Source organism: Dysidea avara, chromosome 3 (assembly GCF_963678975.1).
Source record: "Dysidea avara chromosome 3, odDysAvar1.4, whole genome shotgun sequence".
Lineage (NCBI taxonomy): Eukaryota > Metazoa > Porifera > Demospongiae > Dictyoceratida > Dysideidae > Dysidea > Dysidea avara.
The window spans coordinates 17,666,614-17,683,441 of NC_089274.1; the positions used below are offsets into that span (position 1 = coordinate 17,666,614).

The following is a 16,828-nucleotide window of genomic DNA, read 5'->3' on the forward strand; positions in this document are numbered from 1 at the left end:
TATGAGCTGTTAATGCTTAATTTGCATGCCGTGATATATAGTTTAATCCAGGGTGGGTGGCTAGCCACCCCATCCACCCCCCCTGGATCAGCCCCTGTACCTTATATAACGCTGCAGAGAACAAAGACCTACTGACTACATTGAGTTGGCACTGAGTGACTATCAAGGGAAAAACCCAACATAACGTAAAATCGCGGGGTCAAAATATTCTATTAGATCAGCTATTCATTGAGTAGCACAACCAATGTTAACAAAAAAAGCTTTCCAAAGCTCAAACCAGAATCACTCAAACCATTTTAGTTATGGCCCTGTGCTTAGTTTGTATACTAGCTACAGGTGTTTGGATGAAGTGAAGACAGGAAGATGCTTCTTTTTTGTTGTTTCTGGAGATTTCCACTGACACAGACTGATCTTTCAGATAAAGTAAACAAGTGCTAATTTATTATGGGATTAATGTAGCATTTAATATTAACACACATAAATATCCAAGAAGTGATCACGTGATGAAATCCCAGAACTACATTGGACATCCTGGCTATCCAAAAACCATTTGTATTTCTTACCTAACTGAAGACTTCTACATCTTGTAGTGCTATAACATGGCCATTATAGGATTGTTGGTCATGTACCCACTTTTTGGACATTTACGCATATTACTACTCTGATCAGTATTGAAAGCAATTGGGAGTTATAATAAATTAGTTTTTATCATAAAGGTCAGTCTGCATGAAAATCACCAGAAACAACAAAAGAAGGCATCTTCCTATTCCACAAGACTAATTTAGCTATTGGATTTTCGGTCCACGTGACCAAAAGTCCCATAATAGCTACATTAGCGTTGTGGAATCGTAAGATGCCTTCTTTTATGCTGATATTGAATGCTATACAATCCAAATTAGTACTTGTTTGCTATATTTAAAAGATCATGTAATCTATGTGAAAACCATCCTCCTATTTTGAGTGAAACCCTACTATGCACATTGATCGGATATTGACGTCAGAACAATAAATTGTTTGTAGTCACGTGATGTTCACACTTAGATTACTTATAAATAACCACTTGCTGGCCGATTGGAACTAGAGTGAACAACACAATGTTTTGCAACTGTGCTGCTAACTTTAGACAGTTTTACCTGCTGTTATGGAAGAACTTTGTACTGCAAGTACGTCTTGGTTGCCATCACATAACTCCGCTGCGTGTGATCTCTACTTTTATAATTTTTAGATACGGCGACCGATTGGCACAGGGTTTGAATTAATACTACCGCTACTGGCAGTGGTACTGGTGATAATTCTCAAGTATGTATAAATATATTGCATGATTTTTATTACGGTCATAGCGTTAGGGTGTTCTACTTGATCCTAAATGTTAGTTAAGACAAGGGGTGGTCACTACCAATAGTCCTGTAGAACCATCTGCGACCCTGATCAAGATTTTTGATCGACGAAAATATACCTTGATCGCTTGATTTCGCCTTAAAAATAGCCTTGATTGCTTGATAATTTAGCGCATATTTTCATAAATTCTCGTTTTGATTTTGGGCTAGTTTACCACTTTCTAGGACGTATTGATCGCTTTATTCACTCCAAATTTAACTCTTGATCACTTGATTTGATTTTGATCCCGGTCACAGATGGTTCTACAGGACTACTGGTAGTGACTACCCCGTGCTTATTGTTATTTTGTTTCAGATGACGTCACATTGCTCACCGCCTAAATTTGGTCATTTATTATTCCATCGTGTCAATGTATTAATGATTGTAGGAAACAAATTCCTCGCATATAAGAGTTTGGAAAGAAGATCGATATTATGAGTTGTTTACAAGATTACCTGCTTATCTGTTAATGTCACATTGGTTGTTAGGCCATTTTATTATGCTGGCCACAATTGCCCAACATTTGTGAAGTTACGAAGAAGACTATAAGATCCCTGTACGAGCAGGCTGCTTGCATTGCTGTCTCCTGCTCATACAGGATTTAAATTCTATAGGATCTATATTGGTTTGCCTAAACTGAACTTTTCTGCGTGCTATTGTAATTTAATAGTGTATATAAGAGTCTTGCCAGGGCTCCTGTACCGACCACCCTATGGGTATCAGTGCATGGTATACCCCTGTAATTATGTTGTATATTGTCTCAATAAAATAAGATATCTGTCACTGGTATAGAGGAAAACAGGCTAGTCAATGTCAGGGGGTCGATTCCTTATCAAAATACTCTAATAGAGCATTCAGCTAACCCTGTCAGATATGTGATGAGTAATGAGCCACCTGTATCAGTTAACTTTTCTGATCCAAAGCATAAAACAATGAGTGGTCTAATTATATGCACAATCATTCCACATGCATCTGGCTCTGTGTTAAGGTGTGTGTATGGACACTGGACCATGCAGACATATAGGTAATTTTAAACTTACATTTCTGTTCCATTCATTGTGCTACTTTTCTGTATTGTATTCATATTTCAAAATGCAATGTAATTTAACTGGTAGCTGGACATTAATAATTTTATATACTAGCTATTTGTCTGGAAGTCAACTATCAAAACTGAAAGTGGCAAGGCTATAGGGTTGGAATCATAATGCTGCCAACTCTTGAACTGATAGAAAACTTATCGTGATTTCACGCTGACTAGTATAAAATGTATGCTCGGCTTTGTATTGTTGTCCACATATTTCATCCTCTTTGTGGCTAAAATTGAGGCTTGCTATTGATTCACATATGTATTGTGATTGCTGGCTGAGTATATGATAAAAAAACTACCAACTTGTAGCTATAGCACAGTGGTGAATCTGTTCATCAGCTTGATTTCTACTTTAGGGGATTTTCCTTTAGATTTCAGGTAGAAACTAACTTAACATTTTGTATTGAAATGCATAAAGCATATGAAAATTCATATATCAACCTGCAGAGTTTATGGGAGGGTGATAATGACAGCATTGGCACATTCTAAGTATGTACTTAGCATTCCTGTTAGAAGCTGTACAGTGCTATAGAAAGTGTCATAGCATTCTCAGCCATGCTACAGTTAATCAAATCACTTATACTTTGAGGATGTCTTCAGAGTATTTTGTGGTTAACCGGGTATATGAACTAAAGGCATTAATTAGGTAATTTGCTCATCAACATCATCGGTCAATGGGCCTTATCCGAAATTACATCACACAAATAAAAATGACTGCTGTAGTGTGGAGACTTTTGTAAATTTGTATGGACTGGTAGAGCTCGATGTCTTCGACCTTGGCTGAGATACGGATGTTCAAAATTTTTCTCTCCATAGTCGTCCACATGAATTTTACAAGTCCCCAAACCACGATGGCCATTATTATATATCTGTGATGTAATTTCGGATGAGGCCCATAGCCACACTAGTACCAGGAAGTGCCGCTATATGCAAAGAAACTGCAGACATAATATCAGTGAAGTCTTTTATGATTTATATAAATTCTTGCTTGATCTGTTGAATTCTGGAAACAAATCTGGAGAATTAATTATGATGATTTGACACTTCTCCTGTAATTTCAGTAATGTGTCCCTGAACTGACTCTTATTACCAGTGACTTTGATTACTTTGATTTCACTGATGACATCATTGACATAGTGGATGTTATTTGTGGTCAATAGGTCAAGTATTGTTTACATGCTGTGGTTTTATTATACAGGCATGCCGCTTTTAACATTGAAGACAAGTGTTTTGGTAAGTGATGCTGTATATGATGTCATAAGAATGTGTTTACTATTAATTTGTCTAGTGACCTTTGAACCAGATCCAATTACTTTGCCACATGCTACATCAGTTATCTTCTATGCTCCTAATACTACAGGTGTGTGTGTGTGTGTGTGTGTGTGTGTGTGTGTGTGTGTGTGTGTGTGTGTGTGTGTGTGCGAGCATGCATGCTGGTGTGTGTATATCATCAAACGGTACAGTAGTACCGTTTAAGTAGGGATCCCCCAAAAATTTCACACGCCGCCCAAAATTCCACCTTTGAAAATCATCCCAGAGATGTCTTACAAGACGAAAATCACCTTTACGGAATAGTACTAGTCCATATGATATATATATATATATAATACAGCATTAATTATAATGGAACACTTACAGATCGTCGGATATAGAATTTTTTTAAATTGCCAAAACTCTAATTTTAGATTGACTGCCTGCCTGACTGACTGACTGACTGACTGACTGACTGACTGACTGACCACAGCCGTAAGGCTAGAGACCAAATGAAGAAGCGCACTGCCACCATTCTATGCCACAATAACAAACTCACCAGTGTGACATGTCTTTTGGGGTTCGACGGGTGTAGGCCCTCTGTGCCTTGTCTTTTCTTTTGTCTTCAACCAGGCTGCTCGTCTTCTTCATCCAACGAAACCATATCGAGGCAGTAACAACACTTTCTTTCAGCAACATATATAGATGCCACAGTATTATTTTGGAGCTGGGTTTCAGAAATGCTTCAGTCCCGGCAATATCTGCATGAGATCCCATTCACGATAGGTTTGTGACCACGCCCATCAATTAAAGTTCTAGTTGGACTAATAGCGATAGAGTATGGGGACCACACCTCTTAACAATCTAGCTGTTTACTTAACAGTAAACAAGATGACCACACCCCTTATTGGTCTACCTAGCAGCACACCACTTACCTGACTCGAGATATATTCTAATACAACAGTCACGTTGATACAACAGTCATGCATGATATTCTATTAGAACAGTCACAAGTTACATTGTAGCTAGCTGTGTTACAGCAAAAAACTAAGCAAACTAGTATTTTAAATAATTGTTAATTTAAAAATGAAGTAGGGATCTATGTACTAAAAATAGTGAAACAAGAGATCAATGATGGTATTACAGCATAGCTCAGAGGGAAAGTCCCTACTTTGGCGCATTAGCTATAGCAATTAATTGGTTCAATGCCGAAGTAGGGACTTTCCCACTGAGCTATGCTGTAATACCATCATTCATCTCTTGTTTCATTACTTTTATTACATAGATCCCTACTTCATTTTCAAATTAACAATTTTTTAAATTGTGCCACATGAGCATTTATGTGCATGTATATATAGTGTCTATTTCTGTCTCTGATTTTTCAGTATCATATAGTTAGTGCCCTCAGTATAAATTATTTTGTTTGTGGATATTGTTCAATTCCATTAGAAACAATGGCAGTGATGGCTGGAGTTGAGCGACGATTTCCACAAGCTGAATTGGTACCGGCGGAAACTGAAAGTGATTTGCTCAGAGAAGTGCGGAGTTTTCGAGATCAGATTCGGACAACAATACCAAACATCAACCTAGAGACAGTTCGAATTGACTCCTGTGTTAATGGATATGGTATGAGCTAAAAGTACTTTAAATTAGCTACAAAATTTTGCACTTAATTTTCATATTAATAATGTTGTATTTCATGTGAACAACTCTTATATAATGCAGAATATAGCTTAACAGCTCATACTTGCTGCCAAGGTTCAAAGTTCAGCTATATACGTATGTTGCATGCCATATAACTTCCTCTCTACTCTCCATTAACCAAACATTCACTATTTCTTTTATTTATGTAGGACAAAAATCATAGCAATTTACTTTTATGGAATTGTAAATAATATTGGTGTGTATAATATGGTGGTTAGCCCTTGATGCTATGAGGGGCTCATAATTTTTGATGCTAATGAACTCCGGATGCTACAAATATTTACTGACAGCTCTTGTTTTATTAATATAACATACTAGATATGTTGATAATAATAATTATAAGCATCACTGATTAGTCAGCAGCAATGGCCAACACCTCCTTTCCAACCATTAATGTAACTACAGTACAAAACCAAACAAAAGAGCTGTTTTGATCTTATGGACTGTTGAGAGCATGATTTTGAAAATTCTGTCTGGTAGTTTTGGTTTCTATGAGGCCATGGAGAATTCCAGTTAAATAATTGCATAGCTAAGTGGCTTACTCAAATGTTGTCTGGGACATGCTTGCACAAATAAAACTACTTTTCTAGCTGTGCATGTATCTTGGTGTTACATACGTCCTTCATTTTACTGCTGCAACCTTTTCTTTTTTATAGGTGTTGTGTTTGACAATCTTAATGGTACCAACCTCCAGTACACTATTAGACCAATTCATGAGGTAGAAGGAGAGGATGATGATAGCACATGGAATACAGATATTGCTCAGCCTCGGTTTCAAGAGCCAGGACCAAGATTTTCTCCAAAGTACGCAAGTAGTATTTTGTTTGTAAGGTTTATGTGCACTGATAGCATAATTGAAGCCTGTGTGTGTTTTTGTTCTGTCACACATCTACATGTAGTAGACAAGAAGAAGCAACCCTCTATCTATGCTTACTAATTAGTTATGCCCCACCATCGACATTGTGTTATTTGTACATAGTATACTTCAGATATGTACTACACTGCATACATTTACACACAAGCACACACTGCATCAATCAAAATATATACACACGCACACACACACACACACACACGCATGCATGCACGCACACACACCTTCTCACAAGAAGTCAATGTTGTTTAAGTATTGGTTGAATGCAGATGAAATCCTGAATCCCAGACTGTGTGGCTCTCAGGCACTTGCCTAGGCTGCAAGCTGTCTGTGGATCAAGTAACCACCTGGTATAGGATATTTTCTGCTTCAACAGAGTTTTAGTGACATTTTTCTGAGTTTTAGTACCATGTTTCTGACTCCCTGCTACACAGGATTTCAGCAGCCTCCCTGGTGGTACAGTAACTAATAAATAAAGCTTCAGAACAAAATACATGTATAAAATACATTCAAATCTTGTTGTTTGTTCTTTTTATAGCCTTTACCTGAAAGAAGGATTTCTGCATCTTCAAAACCTTGTGGCCATGTCCATCATTGAACAGATAGTTGGTGATCTTAGTCCTATGTACAACTTTACAGAAATTCCAGTTAATGTGAAGGTTGGTTGGTTTGGTTGTGGGTTACCCCAAGACTCTGTTACATTACATGTACATTTTACTGCTGCAGCAATTTCCTTATCCTCCTTATGAACGGAACAGTTTTCTACTGGCACTCACTAATATAATGCCATTGTTGTTGGTACTCAGCTTCATATACTCTGCTGGCATTTTAACAAAGGTTGAAATAGAGTAGTATAAATTTAGGTATTTATGGATATCTTTTTACAAATGTAGGAGCTTGTCTTGGAGAAAGAGACAAGGTTGAAGGAGTCCATGAAGATGATGGGATTGTCTGGTTGGATTTTGTGGCTCACTTGGTACCTCAAACAATTTCTGTTCCTGCTAATCACAGCTTTCTTTATGGCTATATTGATAAAGGTATATGGTGCATGAGTGTCACCATCTAACCTGATAAGTACAATTTAATAGGTTGATGTTTTCACTGAGAGTGATTTCTTCCTGTTGTTGATATTTCTCATGTTGTTCATCAATTGTCTTATAGCATGGGGATTCTTAATCAGGTATTATTAGCGAATTAGTTTATTTACACTTATACAGTGTTTTTTTTTCCAGTGTATTCTTCTCCAAAGCTGTCATTGGCATGCTTGTTGGATTCCTTGCTTGGTTCATAAACTTCTTTCCATATCTATTCCTTGCTAACCGATATGACCAACTGAGCACGTATGCTATATAGCTTTTAGTAAAGCGTATATAGATTTAACTAACTGTTTATCTAATCTTTACAGTGGAGAAAAGGTTCTTGCTTGCTTCCTATCCAATACTTGTATGGGATTAGGAGTCAATGTACTATCCACCCTGGAGATTAGAGAAGAAGGAGTGACATGGGCTAATGCTGGAGAATCTGTTTCTCCTGATGATGACTTCAACTTGGGAATAGTGTTTGCCATGTTAATATTTGATTCCATCATCTACATGACCATTGCATGGTCAGTAAAGTTGTGTTGTTAAACTGGTTGCGTTGTACTTAATGTATTAGGTACATTGATGCAGTTTTTCCAGGAGAATACGGTATTCCCAAACCATTTTATTTCTTTGTCCTACCATCCTACTGGCTGGGTACACATGGTGAAAGATTGGATCCTAATGCTACTGTAGAAGTGAGTTAGTCCTTTATCTCCTACATGTAGTTTTAATTGCATGCATGTATGTTACAGTGGGGTGACATGAATCCCAACTCTGATAAAAATGCTCACGAACAAGAACCATCAGGTTTAGAGGCTGGCATCAGTATCAAGGGACTTGGCAAAGTGTTTAAGGTATGTGTGTATATGTGTTTCTCTTTATCTGCACTAAATACAATTGAATTTTTGATTTAACCTGGATTAAGAACAAACGTGTTAACAGACTGGGTAATTCAAGCCTAGAATATTGATTACTAGTAAACCTAACAGAGTAGAGCTCAAAAACAAAATCGACCTGGAACCTTTTGATTACCAGGCCAATGTCTAGCCACTTGGCTATGCTACCACACACACACACACACACACACACACACACACACACACACACACACACACACACACACACACACACACACACACACACACACACACACACACACACACACACACACACACACACACACACACACACACACACACACACACACACACACACACACACACACACACACGCGCACGCACGCACACACACACACACACAGAGTTTACCACGAAAGTCTGACACAAACCTCCAAACACACCATTAAAAAGCATTACTCCCATGCTGAATAAAAGCTGTTAACCTATTGAGTGGCATTCAATTATGTTGGACAAAAGTTAGGTCATGTGTTAACTGATATACGAAGTTGTGTTTGTGTTTTTAGCATTAGTAGCTAGTGTTTCTTTGGCCAGGGACTAAGTAGACTATACACTGTACATTCCCAAGCTGATATTAAGCCCTGCACTATTATACAACTAGTCTAGTACAAGTGGTAGCGAAGTTGTCATTATTAATGCTGTAAACAAACTTTAAATCAAGTTATTGCAACCTCATATGCAGCAGTCGCCCTTGCCAACTAATTAAGTGGTGTTTTAATTAAATAGCTGGCTCACATGACTCAGAAACAACATTTTAGATCTGCTAAAAGTTGTGTAATAGCTGCACTCAGCCACTAATAATAAAAAATTATTGGTAATAAAGGAAAACCACCATTTGGTCTAGTAAGTAACACTTAAATTTATGTGACATAAAAGAGGCCTTAAGTGTTAACTACCACTGAATGGTATGTGTATTTTTGCATGATTTTGGTCTATCCATTTTATTGCTGTAACTGAGAAATCTGCTACAACTGAGAAATTGGCTGCATGCAATACAGATGTGATTTGGTGGTTCCTATGAACTACAAATGTGAAGACTGATCTGTTATCTGGCTTATGATGTGCATGGTGTGTTCCAAACTGTAATAGCTAAGTGGCATCTGTAGTATACAATGGAAAACAATCAAGTTTGCCAGTTTCATGGCTTTGGCGAGTATTTGAGGACCTAGGCTTCTAATTGGCATGGTAAGTGACTGGCAGAAACCATATATGGACAGTGAAATCATTGCATAACCAGAACTTTACATTATAGTAAGGATTCAGGCTTGGTTATTTGCACTCTCTCAAGGAAGAATGGCTGTAGCCAATTACAAGGAGGTAAAATAATAAATCAAATCAAATCATAAAATGTCCACATAGATGACCTCCCTCATTTCATTTCTATGATCTCTATGTACCAAAATTAGAGTTTGATTACTATATTTCCCACATGTTGCACACCTTAGTTTTCCCCATGTTTACACAAGTTTGCATTATTCTATTGCACCTTATGTTTCCTCACTTTACACCATGTTTACATTGATTCCCCATGTTTGCACAATCTTTACCTTAGTTTACCCCCCATGTTTACCCATGTTTACCCATGTTTACCTTAGTTAACTCCATGTGTACATCCATGTTAATAACTTCTACTAGTATTTTAAAAATTGTTAATTTAAAAGGATCTATGCAATAAAAAGTAGTGAAACAAGATATGAATGATGGTATTACAGCATAGCTCGATGGGAAAGTCCCTACTTTGGTACATTAGCTATAATTTTGCTCAATGCCAAAGTAGGGACTTTCCCATCGAGCTATGCTGTAATACCATCATTCATATCTTGTTTCACTACTTTTTATTGCATAGATCCCTACTTCATTTTTAAATTAACAATTTTTAAAATACTAGTTTGTTTAGTTTTTTTGTTGTAGCACAGCTAGCTAGTTACAGCTTATTAAAGTACGTACTGTGCCAAAATTGGAAGCACATAGGCCTGTAGTAGCGTGCATAGCTTACCTTTGATCGTAGTAGCAGTGGTGCTCAGATCTATGACCTGTCTCAGTACGATGGTCTGCATTCTATTCACCCCGGCCGGAAGTTGTTCGAACGAACAGGCCCTTTCAATTGTCTGGAGCTTAGTCTCAACTAACAGGATGAAGTAATGCAATTTCCACTCGAGTAGCTACTATCCAATCACATGAATCACTCGCTGATCTCGCCGTCCGGCACTGAGTGGCTGAGTCAGTGTGTTCAGAGGAACAAACTGTCGAGTATCAGTCCATATCAAATCTCTTCGTCAATTGCAGTCCAGGCGTTGGCAAAAGTCGAAGTGACAACTCAGCAGCCTTAATATTTCACCATAGATTTCACATACAACACTTGAAATTATAAGCACCCCACTCTTTCAGCAGCATAATCACTTTCTGAAATAATTTTGTGGTGTCTACAGAAAAGTGTTGATACGGAAAATTAACGCCTCGGTATGGTTTCGATGCTTGAAGAAGAAGACAACCAACCTGATTGAAGATAAAAGGAAAGACAAGGTGCACATGGCGTACACTCATCGGAACCCCAAAAGGCACATCCCACCGGTGAGTTTGTTGTTGCGGTGTAAAATGGTGACCGTGTGCTGCTTTGTTTGGGCTCTAGGCTTGTAACTGTAGTCAGGCAGTGAGTTAGGCAGTGAGTGAGACAGTGAGACTAAAATTGAAGTTTTTGGCAAATTTTAAAAATTTTATATCCGGCCACCTGTAAATGTTTTGTTGTATTTAATGCTGTTTTATGTATTATATAGACTAGTATTATTCCATAAAGGTAATTTTCGCTGCATAAAATGTCTGTAGGATGATTTTTAAAGGCGGAATTTTGGGTGGCGCGCAAAGCATTCACCACGATCCCTACTTAAACGGTACGACCATACTGTTTGATAGTGGGTATTTTCATTTTGAAACATTAACTCTAGTGATCCTTGAAGTTAACAGGGCTAGAGCATCTGGAGGCTGTGCCACCAGACTCCCGCAGAAATTTCTTACTATAAATGATTCATTTCCTACTCCTGTTGAAAATAGATTGTGACCCGCTGAGTGAAAACTGGCCATTTTTTGCAAAATTCTATTCTGCAATTAAAAAGTATTGAAATAACTGGGTAAAAATACATGTGCTACATAAAAAACTATTATACACATTTTAATCACAACGAAACCTATGATTTGCCTTTTCATGGGGAGTAAGAAAATCTTTATTTTGTGTTTGTACAGCATAAGGCACGTGAGTTATAGGGGAATATTTACAATGCAGTAGAAATTGTTGCTGTACAAATCAAATTTCAGTATTCCTGTTCCAACTGTCTAGTGCTATAACCCCAAGACTATTCAGCTTGGTCTAAGCCATTACATCTATGTTAACTTTTACTTTTTAAAGTTCCAGTGAATCATCTGCATGGCATTGCATTGGGCTATATTTGATCGTGTATATCTTACATTAGCAATTACAATCAAAATTTGCTTGCAAATCTCAGAATTTTTAATATGATGGAAGCAATAACTACTTAGCATAAAATTATGGGGCAGAGTGGGGGGATGCCCCTAAACCCCCCAGCTTTCACATATGCAGATGTGTATCAAACAAAAAACAAGTGATCTCTGATTTAAATATCACATCAGATCAGTGGATGACTATATGACCTCCATTGTAGTCCAATAGCAAGCAGCCTGACCATTGTGCTTCAGCCCTTTGAAGCAATTCTGTTACTTGTAAAGTAGCGAGGTATGTGTAAATAGAATCAAGAGATTGGCTATACAGCTCCAAGTATGTGAAGAAAGATGTAAGAAGGAAGGAAAGTTATGTAGATTTTATCTCTAAAAAGTACTCACATTTTGCTCTAGCCCTGTGGAAAAAAAAAACAATAAAAAGATGAACAAAATGGCATATTTCAAGCAATACTTTGTTGATTCCTTTTGACTTCATGACCTATACTTCTTCCTAATTAACTTCTAAGGCTTCTTTTGTGGTTGGGGGAGTTTCCTAAAGTGGTGTTTAGGTGTGTGTTCTATTAGGATTTAGGCAAAAGAATACCGTAAACGGGGGAAAGTTTCACTGGGCAAAAGTTTCGCATTTTTCGCAGTTTCAAATCAAGCTGCAAAAGTTTCCCTGCTAGATCAATATTTTGCAGTGAACTATATACCGCGAAACTCACCATGAATAGTCTCGGTAAGCCTTAACCGTGAAACTGTCGCCCAGCGAGACTTTCCCCATTTACATCTTTCGTGATTCATGATAATATTTCTATCCATAACACAGTACATCTATTAAATAAGTGTGCCTTGTTAGCAAAAATTAGATCAGGACACCTGGTTGAAATTCATAAGTGAAGATGTTTAGATCATATAAAAACTTAAAGTTGGTACTGGTTTAGGCTAGTGCTACCACATTTTAAATGGAAACTACAAATGCCACACATTCTCCAGTGAATATAGTAGCATTGTGATGGTCAAAGTGTAAGGTTTGTGCCATCTTGGGGCACCTAGCCACAATATGCTGGCCACAATCTCCATGGTCTTCAAGATGTGACATCCCAGTCAGTCATGGTCAGTTTATTATTATTTAAATGTATACAATTATTACAAATATTATTGTTAGGCCTGAAGGCATCCTGAGCACTTCCAATCATTATTAGATGCATGGTTTGTAAAGAAATTTTTCTATATACATTAGGCACAGCATGGTGTAAAAGTGGCTGTTGACAACCTGTACATGAACATGTACCGAGATCAGATCACCGTATTGTTGGGTCATAATGGAGCTGGAAAGACCACAACAATGTCCATGCTAACAGGACTCTACCCTCCCACCAGTGGTGATGCCATCATCAATGGATACAGCATCCTCACTGACATGGATGGTGTCAGACAAAGTCTTGGACTGTGTCCACAACACAATGTGCTCTATGATAGACTGACAGTGAGGGAACATCTCAACTTCTTTGCTAGACTGAAGGTAGGCAGTAAATCAATGTCACTATGATGTTATGAATGAAATATTCATCTATATAGGGTATGACTGGTCCAGGAGTGAAACCAGAAGTAGATTCCATGATTGAGGATCTCCAGTTAGTAGATAAAGCTAACCAGAAATCAGCTGCACTTTCAGGAGGACAGAAGAGGAAGCTAAGGTGTGTGTATATATTTGGGTCATGGGGAAGTACATAAGAGTCAATCTCAGACAACTGAAACACATTCAGCCAGATTACAATGTTTTGTCTCTTTATGAGTGGTCATCAGCTCCTTTTGTTGAATGGTTGTGATTGCTGTACTAGACCTTTTGTCAGAGTACTTGACTGTTCTATTAATGTATCTTGATCCTACAGTAATGATGTGGCCCAACATTTCCCTAGATGTCTGAAATACAGCAATGTCTCTCATTTGATGATAGAGCACAGTAAGCTTTTAATGTCTGCTCTTTCCACTGTTTTCCCAGTGGCTTATAGCTACATAACACTATAACAGGTAATATGGGGAGGGCATGCCTTAGTGTGCAGGGCTATTATAGGGGAATAGCCAGAAATTTTTTGAAAAATTAGAGATTGTAAGGATCCAAAGTAAAAGTAGAGGAACAAGAGATGAATGATGATATTACAGCATAGCTTGGCCCAAAATCCCTGTTCAATGCCAACGCAGGGATTTTCCCACTGAGCTATGCTGTAATGACATCATTCATCTCTTGTTTCACTGTTTTGTATTGCTTAGATCCCTACTTTAGTTTTAAATTAATAATTTTTTGATATACTAGTTTGTTTGATTTTTTTGTTATAGCGTATAGCTATACATGTGTGACTGTTCTATTAGGGTGACTGCTGTATTAGAGTATCTCGATTCCACCTACCTGGGGGTGTGCTGCTATTCATTGTGCTAGCATTATGGATACAGCTAGGCCAATAATAATGGGGTGTGTCATCATGATAGATTGTTAAGAGGCATGGTCTTGGTGCTAGATCTTTATTAGATCACGTTGATAGGTGTCAATGGCGGATCCAGGATGGGGCATTTGGGGCAAATGCCCCCCCCCCTCTCCACCTTGTGGAGGAGCCAGCCATGCTTCTGATTAAAACAGCTAGTAAATTTTATGTCAGGCCAACCGAGATCAGTTTAAAACTTATGAAAATATGCACATTTTACTAGCATTTATTACAGATTCACCCGAGACCAAAGCGAACCGAAGTCAAACTAACTGTAAAATAGTCACCCAGCACCTTCGTGCGTACTAAGCGCATCTAAAAATAATTATCGTGTTGCTATTATTTAAGCCTTTTAAACAGTTTTAAGACTTCACAACCATCTGAAAAGGCCAAAATGGCAAATATCAACAGTGAGACACCACTAAGAGGTGATTATTTGCTGCTTTAAAAAAGCAGCACTGAACTATAGAGAATATGGTTCTCCCCATGCATGCAACCACCTACAACTTACCCTATTTGTGCCCTCCCCTAGCCAGCTCCTGGATCCGCCCCTGGGTGTGGCATTGAACCTATTGTGAAATTACAGGTATCTACTGAGTGTAAGCGCTTTAATTAATAAGTTTGCAGTGTCAAAAAATCCTAATTACTCAAAATTCACAAAGTGTACATGTATTTATAATCCATGAATACTGTGACTGTATACAGATTGCCCATCCATATTACATTTTACAGTAAAGTCTAACATAGTTGCCTGTTCAATAGGTTTAAGTCACCAGATCTCACAATGCAGTATTTATGCCATGTATATACCTGTAGTGTTGGGATAGCATTAGTGGCTGGTTCTCAGTTTGTCATTTTGGATGAGCCAACATCTGGTATGGACCCATATGCCAGGAGAGCCACATGGGATTTACTAACCAAACACAAACAAGGAAGAACCATCTTGTTAACTACTCACTTCATGTAAGATGACTGACTAACATGTATTATCATTATTATAAGATGATTGTAGGGATGAAGCTGATCTATTGGGTGATCGTATTGCCATTATGGCTGAAGGACAAATGAGATGTAGTGGATCTTCTCTGTTCTTGAAGAGCAGGTTAGTCAACATAATACTAAATGTTAGCTCTTAATCTGTTACTACAACACAACAGGTATGGAGTGGGTTATCATATGGTTGTCACAAAGGAGGAGAATTGTGACTCACAAGTTGTCATTGAGTGTGTGACCTCAACTATTCCTGGAGCAGAGATGGTAAATATACTACATACACAACAATAATGGTAGGGCAGGGAAAAGGTTTGCATCTTCATTAAATTATGATGTAAGGGTATGCATGAAGTATTAGACTTGTGTGACTGACTTTCCTTCCCAAAATGTGTATCACAATCAGAAACATTTCATCTGAATTCAAAACGATAGTCCACACACACAAGGTGCACCCCTTAGATATGTATGTCCCACCTTGTGATCTTTACTTACAAAAAGTCTGTAAATTTTGTGATGTTTCAAAGTTAAAAAAACAGAATTGATCAATATAGGTTCAATTTGAAGCACTTCATCAACTTACTTTCCTGATAGTATTTAAAGCAGAGTTTGTTAGGCTATCTGAAGTCTTTATTAAAAAGTTGTTTTAGCAGTGCTTTAATATATTTGGTGAGGGTTGTTACAGTGCCTACACAAATTATACACTGAGAGGTAAATCCTGAGAAATTTTTCAGTGTTGTTGTAGAACAACTTTAGGAACACATTATTTGAAGACTCTTCTGATGTTTTAAAACATTAAACAAACAAACAAACAAACATGCAAACAAAAGCTTTAACTGCTTCGTTAAGGGAAGTTGAATGTTCTTTTAGAGTATATCAAACTTTTTAACGTGTTCAGCCCCTCTTCTAGAAATATAATTTGGCCCATTCTGCGGGAGCCTTAATCCTCCCACCATCTATGAAATGTGCTATAACAGTCAATTGAGGTTATGCGAGCATTCTGAGTAACCTGAAAGTATGTTATTTTGTTCCTTCTCTTCCTGCACTGATCACAGTCAACTGATGTTGGAGCAGAGTTGTCATTCATATTACCAAGTTCTGGGTCTTCACAATTTCCTATACTGTTTGAAAAACTTGAAGGTGAGTATATGTATGATTATCTGAGTTAGCATCTAACTGTTTGTATGTATGTGTCTACAAAAGACTGTACAGTTTGAATATAAGAGCAAAAATGTATAGGAGAGCATGCTGTAGGAAGGAGAACTCATCGTGAATAAAACTAAGTGAGGCTGATTTGCAAGTGATACTTCAGTTTGGGCAGGAAAACTCAAACCAAGGGATGCGCTACCAGTTATGTGTCAATCAGAATCGTTGTCAGCAAACATTACTTGTATAGCAATTTTTATTTAAAAGCAACCTATTACAAGTGTCTTGAGTCATACTAAAAGCACTTTGGACTTGGTTATACCAATACTGCCAAGGCACCATGAAAGTATTATAAGGCTGGTTTCTGGTCAATATTTTTTGTGAGATAGTGCAAACCACCGTAATCCCTAATATACAATTGTTACCCTACTGTATGATATTCATACTTTGGTACCTTACAAAACAGG

The 16,828-nt window shown here is 37.7% G+C and overlaps 1 protein-coding gene across 1 annotated transcript in view; it reads left to right on the forward strand.

The window, feature by feature from the left end:
* The first annotated feature begins 1,092 nt into the window (after positions 1-1,092).
* The window catches only part of LOC136249841 (phospholipid-transporting ATPase ABCA3-like), a 31,420-nt gene continuing 15,684 nt past the window's right edge, over positions 1,093-16,828 (forward strand). Inside the window, exons 1-20 of the mRNA XM_066041963.1 lie at positions 1,093-1,163; positions 1,226-1,299; positions 3,663-3,697; positions 3,753-3,824; positions 5,165-5,341; positions 6,076-6,223; positions 6,832-6,952; positions 7,020-7,130; positions 7,187-7,330; positions 7,382-7,473; positions 7,526-7,633; positions 7,699-7,899; positions 7,950-8,070; positions 8,128-8,229; positions 12,986-13,267; positions 13,324-13,442; positions 15,042-15,188; positions 15,238-15,327; positions 15,383-15,482; positions 16,271-16,355. Coding sequence (XP_065898035.1) covers positions 1,095-1,163; positions 1,226-1,299; positions 3,663-3,697; positions 3,753-3,824; positions 5,165-5,341; positions 6,076-6,223; positions 6,832-6,952; positions 7,020-7,130; positions 7,187-7,330; positions 7,382-7,473; positions 7,526-7,633; positions 7,699-7,899; positions 7,950-8,070; positions 8,128-8,229; positions 12,986-13,267; positions 13,324-13,442; positions 15,042-15,188; positions 15,238-15,327; positions 15,383-15,482; positions 16,271-16,355 — 2,398 coding nt within the window. The 5' untranslated portion in view covers positions 1,093-1,094. The remainder of the gene's footprint in view (positions 1,164-1,225; positions 1,300-3,662; positions 3,698-3,752; positions 3,825-5,164; positions 5,342-6,075; positions 6,224-6,831; positions 6,953-7,019; positions 7,131-7,186; positions 7,331-7,381; positions 7,474-7,525; positions 7,634-7,698; positions 7,900-7,949; positions 8,071-8,127; positions 8,230-12,985; positions 13,268-13,323; positions 13,443-15,041; positions 15,189-15,237; positions 15,328-15,382; positions 15,483-16,270; positions 16,356-16,828) is intronic.